The sequence below is a fragment of the Bubalus kerabau genome, chromosome 3, assembly GCF_029407905.1.
Source record: "Bubalus kerabau isolate K-KA32 ecotype Philippines breed swamp buffalo chromosome 3, PCC_UOA_SB_1v2, whole genome shotgun sequence".
Lineage (NCBI taxonomy): Eukaryota > Metazoa > Chordata > Mammalia > Artiodactyla > Bovidae > Bubalus > Bubalus kerabau.
The window spans coordinates 12,716,386-12,729,327 of record NC_073626.1 but is presented as its reverse complement, the minus strand read 5'-3'; the positions used below and the strand labels follow the sequence as shown (position 1 = coordinate 12,729,327).

The window sequence follows — 12,942 nt, the reverse complement described above, 5'->3', positions numbered from 1 at the left end:
GTATTTGTTAATCCCTTCAGTCTTCTTAGGCAGAGCAGTTGGGCATCAGTGGCCTGGCTCATGGTGTTAACGTAAGTATCCATTTGTATTCTAGATCAGACTTTGATCTCTAGTGTTGATTTCATTCATGTAAAAGTAACATTTCCCCGTTACTATGCTTTACCCACTCCCCTTGCTAAGTGAAGCTCCCCTGTAGGGCACACCGATGTGCTCTGATACGATGCTGAAATGCTGGCGGCCGGGCAGAATTCATACTCTTCACCTGTACTGCTTAGGTGGCTTCCCGATCATAAGCCTGTCTGCCTGGTGGTCGTCCCCTTGGTGGTCCTATTTGAAGATTCTCTTCCCTCTCATGTGGTTTCAGACGAAGCTCCTCCACAAACACTGGGAAAAAGGTTTTAACTGATTGGCTTTAGCTTGAAGGAGCTTGACTGGTTTTTAGCAGGGCTGCTTGTTGGCGCTTGTGCTTCATGCTTTGGCCAGATCTAACGTGATGGGGAAGACACTGCAGTCTTCTGCCTGGCAGAGGTGCTCTGAATTCTTGTTGGAGGAATGTTCCCTTTTCAGTTATGACCACTTCCTCCCCGTTTCCAAATTCCATGGCCTTCCCAATGGTTAGAACCTGGTGGCTGTTCTTTTCCTCATGTATCCGACAGCAAGAAGTGTCTCTGGTATTTTTATTTCTGTTGACAGCATAGGAGTTCAGGATATGGTACTTCTGGATAAATAGTCACCTGCATTATCTCAGTGATAAACTAAAATAGTGTATCTTCAAATCTCTAGAATAATTAATGGTCTAAAACCCAGTTCATTTGAATTAAGAGTAAAAGCAAACTTCGTATTTTTAGACCATAATATGTTTTTCTCGACAAAAACTGTTTTCGCAGAGTCAGTGGTAGCTCTAAAGTAAAGAAGAACTGAGGGTCTGCTGAAGGATCCCAGGACTTATTCCATCTGGAATTCAAAGGTTCCTTTTTCCCTCAAAGGATCTATTCTGCCCTTTGATTCAGTGCCTTAGGCATCTTGATATGAATTAATTCTAATTCTCTGGGTCACTTTTTTTTAATTTTCTGGGTCCCGAGGCTTCCCTTGTGGCTCAGCTGGTAAAGAATCTGCCTGCAATGTGGGAGACCTGGGTTCGATCTCTGGGTTGGGAAGATCCCCTGGAGAAGGAAAAGGCTACCCACTCCAGTCTTCTGACCTGGAGAATTCCGTGGGCTGTATAAACCATGGGGTCACAAAGGGTCGGACACAGCTGAGTGACTTTCACTTTCCTCTGGGTCACGTAAATGCCCTTCAACCTTCACACCATCACCCTCTCTCTTTCCCATACACGGGACGAACAAGGAAGTTTGTGCTCATTGCGTAGTTATGTACCAGGCAGAGAATAAAGTAAGGAAGAAGGGAGCACGCTATGCCCAAAGGAAAAGAGGTCCTTTCTCTCCTAAAACACTTACCCCTTTGGTTTCTTGGCCTGAGGCTCCAGGCTCACTGAGTTCTAAAACAGTTCATTCAAGAGGAAGAAAGTGATAAGGAAATGAAGGAAACTGTTAACACTCTCTTGATAGTGGACTGGTGATTTGAGAACAGGCCAGATCATCTTTGGTTTCTGTCCTTACCCATATCACAGAGTCAGACTGACATGCTGATTGGAATGATCTTTTTACGAGTATGCAATGTAGGGAGAACAGATACATGTACAGACATGGCTGAGTCCCTTCGCTGTTTACCTAAAACTGTCACAACATTGTTAATTGACTATACCCCAATACAAAATAAAAAGTTTGAATTTAAAAACAAACAAACAAAAAAGAATATGCTATATAGGAAATTCCCAGCAGTTAAGGTTCTATGCTTTTACCTCCAAGGACCTGGGTTCAATCCCTGGTTGGGCAACTGAGACCCCACAAGCCGTGATGTGTGGCCAAAATAAAAAGAATATGCTGTATAGTGAGAAAGGCTTAAAATGGGTCAATTAATTCGGAAAGAAAATGTTATCCAGAGAAAAGTGTTTCCAGACTTGTGTTGGGATCAGAGGGAAAAAGAAACCTCAGCCTCTGTACCTCTCCTGGGTTCTGTGTATCCCAGCTACATCTGGAGTCCCCGAGCATGGCTTTCCGGGCTGGTCCATGGCAGGTGAGGGGAAGGATGCTTGGAATTGCTCTCTGGCACATCTGTGTGTTGTTCTGTGGCTTCTGAGAAGGCCTGGTGAGCAGTAGGGGTACTGTGTCATGGCCAGTCACATCACCTGTGCGTTGGCGTGGAACCCCCTCCTCAGCCACTTGGGATATGTGTGTTTCCACACACCATTGACCAGCAAGTAGAAATAAGCATTAAACATCTTATTCAGTGTCTTTTAGCCAAAGCCCTAGACTATGATTTTTTAAAAAAAAATTCATGTGTTTTCCAGTTTTCTTTCTCTGAAAAAAGGTTCATACACACCAAGTTCAGTTCAGTCGCTCAGTTGTGTCTGACTCTTTGCGACCCCATGAATCGCAGCACGCCAGGCCTCCCTGTCCATCACCAACTCCCGGAGTTCACCCAGACTCACGTCCATCGAGGCAGTGATGCCATCCAGCCATCTCATCCTCTGTCATCTCCTTCTCCTCCTGCCCCCAACCCCTCCCAGCATCAGAGTCGTTTCCAGTGAGTCAACTCTTCACATGAGGTGGCCAAAGTACTGGAGTTTCAGCTTCAGCATCATTCCCTCCAAAGAAATCCCAGGGCTGATCTCCTTCAGAATGGACTGGTTGGATCTCCTTGCAGTCCAAGGGACTCTCAAGAGTCTTCTCCAACACCACAGTTCAAAAGCATCAGTTCTTTGGCGCTCAGCCTTCTTCACAGTCCAACTCTCACATCCATACATGACCACAGGAAAAACCATAGCCTTGACTAGACGGACCTTTGTTGGCAAAGTAATGTCTCTGCTTTTGAATATGCTATCTAGGTTGGTCATAGCTTTCCTTCCAAGGAGTAAGCATCTTTTAATTTCATGGCTGCGGTCATCATCTGTAGTGATTTTGGAGCCCAGAAAAATAAAGTCTGACACTGTTTCCACTGTTTCCCCATCTATTTGCCATGAAGTGATGGGACCGGATGCCATGATCTTTGTTTTCTGAATGTTGAGCTTTAAGCCAACTTTTTCACTCTCCACTTTCACTTTCATCAAAAGGCTTTTTAGTTCCTGTTCACTTTCTGCCATAAGGGTGGTGTCATCTGCATATCTGAGGTTATTTTAGGGCCCTATAAATGGATGGTGAGGACCCTATCCTTTCTTTTTGACACCTAGAGCCTAAATAGAAAATATATATATATATCACTGTTTGAGAAATATATATATATAAAATTCTGAGAGAACTTTTCTTCTCTAGCCCTTAAATGTAAAATTTTTTAAAACTCTCTCAAAAAACATTACCATATTATTTACAGTTTTTCTTCCAGAGGCTCTAAGGCTGTATCAGAAGTTCTAATCCTTTGGAGTATATCAGTTTTCACTATGGGAGAGGTCTTACCCAGCCATGGTCTGTCTTTGTGTAAGAAGGGTTTTTTTTTTTTTTGGAGTCCATTTTTCACTGGCCTTTCAGGTGATGCATTTCAGGGACTCTTATGTCAGGACTCTATGAAGAAAAGTAGTATTCTTTGAAAAAAGAAATGAATTTTAGAATTTTATATCAGCAAAGAACAGTATTTTTTAAACATCTGTTCTTTAGCAGAGTACTAATTCTGAGGAAAACATTGGAGGTAAGAGTATAATTTATTACTAAGTTTGTTTCCTACCCCAGATAATTAACTCTGGTCTGAGTTCAAAACCCAGCTCTGTTGCTTTGCTTATTAGCTGTGCCATCTTGGGTTGGCCACTTAACTTTTCTGAGCTCCAGTTGTCTCCTCTTTAAAATGGGAATGCTGCCCACCCCGAGCTTTGTTGCAAGGCTTTCGTGAGATGATGCATGAAAAGCATATAGTGCCTCTACCCTGAGACATAAGCCAACAGATAGTAGAATTATTATTGCTGTTATGGTCATCATTTTTATTAAAACAGCTCGCATATACTGTGCATATCTAGTGATTTTTAAAATGACTTTTACTCTGTTTTGTATTCTTTAACCTTCTTTTTTAAGCTAAAGTGCTATTTCCGCCCCCCTCTTCTCATATAGATAACTAGTAAAATATGAATGCTTATTTCACAAATTGATAGGGTCTTCTGGTCTAGTCCAGTCAGTATCCATCATCAGGTGATGTGAAGATTCCTCTTAATTTCCTTCTCTTATCCCAGAAATTAAAATGAGGGTCAATTTGTAGAAATAGGACACTGCCCTCAATAATAGACCAGTGTGTAAATTGCAGGCCAGTCTGAGAATACAAGTGAATCTCCTAGGTCTTATGTGCTTCAAGGAAATATTTACCGTTATGGTAAATTTCTTTGTTTACCATCCAGATTGTCTAACATACTGCTTCCCCATTATGGCCTCCTCACTTAGATGTGTCATAGTTTTCTCTTGTGTACACGTGGTCTGTGCTTTCCTTAAACTTTGTCCACTGCATCCAGGTCCTTGGCCGTTACCAAGCTAATGTCCTGGGACAGCCAATTAGCTCTTTAGGATTGAGTCCTACCTACACCATAACCACCCCTAGTCATAGTCAGGGCCCCTTTAAACAAGATCTATTAGTATTTCTAATACCTGTTCACCCACATGTATGTTGGTCATCTCTCAATCTGCAAAAGCAAAAAAGCAGAAGTAGACTTTTGTTTTTGTAAGTGAATTGCTTTCTTGGCTATTAGCACCTGAGAAATTGGCAGACCATATACTCAATTCATATTCTCAAACAGATGCTGTGATCTGTAAGTTTCCTCCCACATTAGAGAAATTCAGGAGAAACAAATTTTTAGCCAAATCAGAACTGTAAACCCTTTGTCAATGGGTACTATAAACCTTTGTCAACTAAAACCAATGCTAAATGCACCTAAAAAGTGACGACATAAAATCAAATCTTGTATGGCTCTGTCTTTGAAATCACCTTAGATTTCATTGAGTCTTTCTTCTCGGTGGATAGAATACCATCCCTTTTTCCTCTACCTTCTTCTTTTTGTAGTTGAGCCACCTATCTACACATCAGGGCGAGCTCATCAAATTGAAGAACGTAATAGTAGATGTGAGGAATGTTTCCCTACAAGGTGTTTAATCTGAAATGTTAAGAAAAAGGAAATGGAGAGAATTCCACCTGACCGGGCCCGGCCGGCCGCTCACAGACAAGAACACTGAAAGGCTCCATCTGGGGGAGGAGACAGTCCTTGTTAGAAGCCTCGCTGGGGGTGGGGGGCGCTGCCTGTCCTAGCCACCGCTGAAGAGCCCCTTGCCTTGTCTCTTGGCTCACCAGACCCAGTTCAGAACGTGGTGCAGGTCCTGGAGAAGCAGTACCTGGAGGAAAAGCGAAGCGCCCTCGAGGAGCAGCGACTCATGTACGAGCGGGAGCTGGAGCAGCTCCGCCAGCAGCTGTCCCCGGAGAGGCAGCCCCAGATCAGCGGCCCCGACCGCCTGGCCTACAGCAGCCAGACGGCGCAGCAGAAGGTGACCCAGTGGGCTGAGGAGAGGTAGGAAGGGGACCCGGGGGCCTAGGGCAAGGCCTCGGGGCCTCAGGGGAGGCCGTTGTAAGGCACGTCCAAGGGGGACAAACCTAGCAAAGAGGGAAGTCTTACTTCCATGTCTGAATTGTTAGCGGTCGCCTTGTCTTTCAAGGAAGGTTCCCCTGGAAGGAAATGGCACCCCACTCCAGTCTTCTTGCCTGGAAAATCCCATGGATGGAGGAGCCCGGCAGGCTACAGTCCATGGGGTCCGAAAAAGTCGGACATGACTGAGAGACTTCACTTTTTCACTTTCAAGTATGTTTACTGTGATGTCAGTTGTTAAAGATTACACCTGCCCTCTTACCCTTCAGTAAAAATGGTGCCAAGTTAGAATATCACTGTTTCGTTTTGAAGTAAAGAACAATTGAATAGTTCTAAAGCATAAAAGCGGGCTTCCCTGGTGTCTTTGACGGTAAAAAATCCGCCTGCAATGCAGAAGACCCGGGTTTGATCCCTGGGTCCAGAAGATCCTCTGGAGAAGGAAATGGCAACCCACTCCAGTATTCTTGCCTGAGAAATCCATGGACAGAGGAGCCTGGCGGGCTACAGTCCATGGGGTCCCAAAGAATTGGACATGACTGAGCGACTTTCACTCACTCAAAGCATAAAAAGCATTTCTTGTTCTTTTATTTCTCTTGCTTTGGAGTCAATTTAAATCCAGTTTTAATGTTAAGAAATCTGTGAATTTTTTAAATTTACAACTTTAAAATATTTGTATCAGAACTGAGGCAGTAGTGGAGGAAATGGTAACAACAGCAAAGATTGTAAATTGTTACAAAGCTCTGTTGTGTTCTTGCCAGTCTAGGAATGGTGCTTTTTTATGATCCCAACAGCACCAAGTCATGGGAAATATTATTTCAGTCAATCGAAATACCCTCTCAGTCATGCATTCAGTAAATGTAAAGGCCAGGCTTTGTTGACAGTCCATTAATAACTCCTCTGTTGTAATAATAATAGCACTGGACGTTTCTTAAGCATTTATTGCGTGTTGACACTCCATGCCGCAGAAAATCCGAGTGTAACTTTGCAGTTGGTCCTTGATATCTACATTCCACATCCACAGATTCAACCAACTGTGGATCATAGAGAAAAAATTCCACATCTAAGCGGACCTGTGCAGTTCAAACCCATGTTGTTCAAGGGTCAGCTCTACTCTTTCTTTCATTCAGTGGGTAATTTTTGCATATTTTATGATGGACCATGTACTTGGCCAGGAATTAGGTGTAGTGACAAGCAAAAAAGACGTGGTCCCTGCCCTAGGGGCACTTACAGCTTCATAGGGGAGATGGATGTTATTAGTCAAATAATTATACAAATAAGTGAAAAACTGGAACTATGACGAAGACTGAAAGTGAAAGTCACTCAGTCGTGTCCAGCTCTTTGTGATCCCATGGAATAGACCATGGAATTCTCCAGGCCAGAATACTGAAGTGGGTAGCTGTTCCCTTCTCCAGGGGATCTTCCCAACCCAGGGATCAAACCCAGGTCTCCCGCATTGCAGGTAGATTCTTTACCAGCTGAGCCACCAGGGAAGCCCAAGAATACTGGAGTGGGTAGCCTATCCCATCTCCAGTGGATCTTCCCGTCCCAGGAATCGAACCGAGGTCTCCTGCATTGCAGGTGGATTCTTTACCAGCTGAGCTACATGACAAAGACTACTGAGGCAAAAGATGTGGCTCTGGGAAAACATGTAATAGGGTTTGGATCTAGTCAGGATGTTGCTGCTGCTGTGTCACTTCAGTCGTGTCCAACTCTGTGTGACCCCATAGACGGCAGCCTACCAGGTTCCCCCGTCCGTGAAATTCTCCAGACAAGAACAGTGGAGTGGGTTGCCATTTCCTTCTCCAATGCATGAAAGTGAAAAGTGAAAGTGAAGTCTCTCAGTCGTGTCTGACTCTTAGTGACCCCACAGACTGCAGCCTACCAGGCTCCTCCGTCCATGGGATTTTCCAAGCAAGAGTACTGGAGTGGGTTGCCATTGCCTCCTCAGTCAGGATGTTAGAGACATATTTATCAAGAAGCACTCATTTAGAGTTGAAAAGCAAACTGCTGCTGCCCCAAAAGTACCTACTTCTCACATCTACCAAATGAAGAAATCACATAAAACACTTTCTCCTTATGCTAGATCTCCTCCACTACAAAGCTTACAAAAGTCATAATGATTTCTTTTTCCTAAAGGAATGCTTTATTGGGCCTTTTTTTTTTTTTTTTTTTTTGCATTTTCATATCAAAATCTATTCTTTTTCAAATATTATATAATTTAAAACATGGTTGGAAGTTAAGTTACCCCACACTTTTGCTCCTCATTCCTGGTTACCAGTGGATAGCCCATGGAACCCTGGTGGGAAGAGGGGAGGATAAGAGGTGAATTGCCAAAAATAGGTTGAAAGATAATTGTCTGAGAGGAGATTCTTACTACTTTCTAATAATATGACTCACTTGGAAAACAGGATTGCAGTTTTCTTCCAGATGCTCTCATTTCCTTCTCTGTTGCTCACAGGGACGAACTCTTTCGCCAAAGTCTGGCAAAACTGCGGGAGCAGCTGGTAAAAGCCAACACCCTGGTGAGAGAGGCAAACTTCTTAGCCGAGGAGATGAGCAGGCTTACCGACTACCAGGTGACTCTGCAGATCCCTGCTGCGAACCTCAGTGCCAACAGGAAGGTAAGAATGCTCTCAAAGAGGAGGAGGGCAAGAGGCGCAGCAGTAGCTTCTGAGAGGTAGAACATCAGCCTGACATCCGCAGAACATCTGTGAAGAGACCCTGACGTGAGCCGGAGGGTTTGTTCTTTTAAAGACCCCCTCTAGAAACCTCTTTGGGTATATATGATCAGAATATGAGAATCTGGAGGGCAGAAAGAGTTTCTAGTTTAAATGCTTTCTTTAAAACATTGCAACTTGGGAATTCCCTGGTGGTCCAGTGGTTAGGACTCTGCATTTTCACTGCTGTGGTCCAGGGTCCACTCCCTAGTTGGGAAACTAAGATCCCACAAGCTACGCACTGCAGCCAGAAATAAATAAGAAAACACTGAAACTAGAAATGGATATAACTAACTCCTTGCTTTTCTCTCTCATATAAATGCCTCCTGAAAATGGGGGATGTGTAAATATCTTATAATAGTACCATTCTGAGAGAGTGACAAGAAAGGAAAACTCCTATGATCCCTGTTTTATGTACACAGAAGGATTCTTGGCAGCCACTCAGAAGTTTCCATCAGTAAACTTCAAGATTTTTTTCTTTAGGGAGAAACCTTGAAAAGTAATTTTTCCTCCATTCATTTTTCCCTCCGACAAGTGAGTGAGAAATAAGTCAGAGGGTATCTCATCAGCCTTCTTGCATTTCAGTCTTTTGACCAAGTAGTTCTCCTTTGTGAAATTTACTGTAAATCCATACTTACAGAAGTGTTTGTAAAGGTTTATGTGCTTTTGTACAAGGATGCTTATCATAGTTACCTTTGTAATAGCAAACATTTGAAACAGCCATGATGTTGGGCAGTAGACTAATTAGTCAAATGAGTGATACATCCCCATAACAGATCACTTTGTTGCTATTAAACATTATGTTTCTGAAGAATATTTAACCACACAAAAAGGTTAACTGTGGAGAAAGAATTGGGATGGGAAATTTGTATTTTTGCTTGGTTCTAAGTGTGATTAAAAATAAAACATGCATGCACGGCCCTACGAAGAAGATTGAAAATAAACTAGAATATTCCATATATGGTAGATTTCATCTTTCTTTGTATACATTATGTGTCTTTTTTAAACTTTCTACTTGGTGATAATGCATATTGCTTCAGCAGTCCAAAATAACGAGATTTGCTGTGTTTGTTTTTTTGTTTTTGTTTTCCTATATTCTACAGAGAGGAGCAATAGTGAGTGAGCCAGCTATTCAAGTGAGGAGGAAAGGAAAGAGCACTCAAGTGTGGACCATTGAGAAGCTGGAGAATAAATTAATTGATATGAGAGACCTTTATCAAGAATGGAAGGAAAAGATTCCTGAGGTAAAAGGGACAAAATGTCAAGGAGTTTGGTTGCATTAAAAGGACAGAATATGAGTAACTTAATCATCAGAACTGGAGAAGGCAATGGCACCCCACTCCAGTACTCTTGCCTGGAAAATCCCATGGACCGAGGAGCCTGTAGGCTGCAGTCCATGGGGTCGCTAAGAGTCAGGCACGACTGAGTGACTTCACTTTCACTTTTCACTTTCATGCATTGGAGAAGGAAATGGCAACCCACTCCACTGTTCTTGTCTGGAGAATTTCACAGACCGGGGAACCTGGGGGGCTACAGTCCATGGGGTCACAGAGAGTCAGACACAACTGAGTGACTAACACACAGTTGTCAGAACACACACATGTGCATCACTGAATATCTGCAGTGATGCTGGGGACATTTATATTAGAAATGTAAAGTGAAAGTCAGTTGGGTGGGTCATAAAATATGTGATCCTCACACAGATAGGAACTACGTGAAGAGAACACCTAGCACCTTCTGCATCTTTAGTACATTTCAAGTGAAATGAAGTGGAACAAAGTGAATTTGTGCTGTTTTGTTGGTGGTGTTAAAAATCAGCTTAGATGGGCCAGCATGGGTTTTGTGTTCATCAGCATATGCTCATGCTGTCCTAGCGGTATTCATGGCTGGGTACATGCTAAGAATAATTTTAGAGAGCGTGGTCCATTGTTCGTACACTAGTAATGGAAAAAAGGACTCAACGAAGGAAATGAAGAAAAGCTCAGGGAGTAGAACCATGCAGGGTAGGGTGTGCCAGGGAAGATGGGGAGGGTTGGGGTGGGGTGTGTGGTGGGTGGGGCTATAACTGATAGAAGGGCTTTCCACACCTTTTCATCAGTTATCGCCCTAACAAGCCCCTCCCGTGTGCTAGTTTTGATTTATTTGTATGACATGATTCTGATTTTACTTTTAATCGATGTGGATAAATGCTTTCTTTTTGAAACATTTCAAAATAGCTAGTTTTAAATAGTATTAGATTGATGTTTTCTTTTCCTACTTACCCCCTACCCCCAATCCCCCAACCTGTCCTGCCACTCAGGCAAAGCGACTCTGCGGGAAACGAGGTGACCCTTTCTATGAAGCCCAAGAGAATCACAACCTGATTGGCGTGGCGAATGTGTTCCTGGAGTGTCTCTTCTGTGATGTGAAGCTTCAGTATGCAGTTCCTATCATCAGCCAGCAGGGGGAGGTAAGGAGAAGCCAGGCTGGGAGAAAATGACCATGGCCGAAGTGTGGGTTTTGTTGTTTCAATTCGATTTAAGTTATGTTCTTGATTTAGATCCAGAAACTAGGGTGAAGCCTCAGGATCACGTTCTTTTTTCCCTACTAATATGAATAGGAACTATCAACATTAATTCATGGCTTTAAAAGATTATTAGAACGTGTTTTTTGTTTGTGGTTCACAGGATTTTCTTTGTTTTTATCAAGTTAGAAATCTTTTGGAAACCAGATTCGGCTCTGTGCCCCCCATTGATTTCTCTTTTAATCTCTTACCTCCATAATACCCTTTAGCTCCTTCCTGGCGCCTAAGTGGTCTTTACAAAATATAAAAGTGAAAGTGAAAGTCGCTCAGTCATGTCCAGCTCTTTGCGACCCCATGGACTGTATAGACTGCCAGGCTTCTCTGTCCATGGAATTCTCCAGACTAGAATACTGGAGTGGGTAGCCGTTCCCTTCTCCAGGGGATCTTCCCAACCCAGGGACTGAACCCAGGTCTCCCGCATTGCAGGCAGATTCTTTACCATCTGAGCCACAAGGGAAGCCCTTATAAGATGTAACTCGAGGGGATTATTTTGAAATCTGAAATATTCTAAGCAAACAAGCTTAACCATCCCATTGTTACCACCTCTTAAAAAAAAATGCCTCTCGTATTTCAGTTATTTCATTATATTGGCCTTATATCAGCCTGAAACATTTCAGAAAATGTTCAAGTTCAAACATTTTTTTTTTATTACCCAGTTCATCAACGAATGTCTTCATTTTAAATTTAGTAGCATCAATATTTCATGATGCTACTAAATTTAAAAGTAATTTGTTCTTTAATAACATGCAAACTTGGAAATACTAAGTTGTTTTTCATGATTCTTTTTTTTAAGTTACATTTTTATTTTACTTTTAAAATTTATTTTTAATTGGAGGATAATTGTACAATATTGTATTGGTTTCTGCCATACATCGACATGAATCAGCTGTAGGTAAACATATGTCCCCTCCCTCTTGAACCTTCCTCCCACCCCATCCCACCCCTCTAAGTTGTCACAGAGCACCAGTTTGAGCTCTCTGCATCATATAGCAAATTCCCACTGACTATGTAGTTTACATATGGTTTGTGGTGGTTCTTAGAGCAGGCTGAGGATAGGGCTCCACTCTGCCTGAAGTGAACCCAGAAAATAAACCCTAGGTTCCCAGCTGTGATGTGTAAATACATGTCTCATATTCCCACATGTGTAACCCCCCTGTGAACACTATGGTGTGGGAGACTAGTGAGCTAACTTACTTTTTCCCATGTTAAAAATGGGCACAACTCCAATTTCAAAAAGACCTAGTAGCTGAGTCCCTTAGTCAGGGTTACTTAAGCTAGCTAGGGTCCATGGTGGGCTTTGAGTATTCCATTGATACCCCTAAAATTTTACTAAAAATGTATTAGGTTCTCAAAAAACATTAGGAGTAAAAAGCTTAAGAAGTACCATCTTCTAACTGATTTCTCATATTTCCTTTCTTCCCTTTCTCATACTCCTTCCTCCACATTTGTCTCACATGTCAAATGCCATCAACTAATTTCTCACAGGTCCTGGGTGCCAGGGCCGGTGGCTCTGCAGAAGGTGCTCTGAGCTGTCTTTGAGAATGAGCCTCACTGTTAGGATGACAGCAGCAGCCCCGGCGCGTGTGTCCCCTTCACAACTTGTCGTTACAGCTTAAAGTGCGGTATCCAGGATAAACCTGGTTGATTACCGCCCTCCAAGTCTGCGAAGGTTGGGGGTCATTCCTCCCGTTAATTTCAGTTCTGTGCCACAAGTTACAGGAGAGACGCTGCTAAACTCTCAATGATCCAGAGAAACCACTAAGATACTCTGGAGACTTCAAACCCCACCCACCCACCCCCTTTTTTAGAAAAACCATCTTAAAGGAACTGTTTCCTTATAACTCAGTGGCTTTGTATTTGTCCTCCCTCCTGGAGTAGGTCTCACCCCTGACCCTGCTTCCAGCCACCGTGTGAGGTCTGTTCGCATTCTCTGCTCCCAAGAGGATAGAGGCTGTATGAGCCCAGGGGCCTGACTGTTTGGTTTGCTGTTGTAAACG

General features: G+C 43.0%; 1 protein-coding gene across 14 annotated transcripts in view; it reads left to right on the top strand.

Moving 5' to 3' along the window:
- The window catches only part of KIF13A (kinesin family member 13A), a 200,194-nt gene that overhangs the window by 148,522 nt on the left and 38,730 nt on the right, over positions 1–12,942 (top strand). For 9 of the 14 annotated variants that reach the window (XR_008711373.1, XR_008711372.1, XM_055570718.1 and 6 more), the window contains exons 17-21: positions 276–395; positions 5,377–5,590; positions 8,124–8,286; positions 9,486–9,626; positions 10,682–10,831. Coding sequence is in view for 12 of the 14 variants with exons in the window: in XM_055570718.1 (XP_055426693.1) it covers positions 276–395; positions 5,377–5,590; positions 8,124–8,286; positions 9,486–9,626; positions 10,682–10,831 (788 nt within the window). In the remaining 2 variants the exon portion in view is untranslated. The remainder of the gene's footprint in view (positions 1–275; positions 396–5,376; positions 5,591–8,123; positions 8,287–9,485; positions 9,627–10,681; positions 10,832–12,942) is intronic. The other 5 variants (XM_055570727.1, XM_055570725.1, XM_055570724.1 and 2 more) reach the window with 1 other exon arrangement.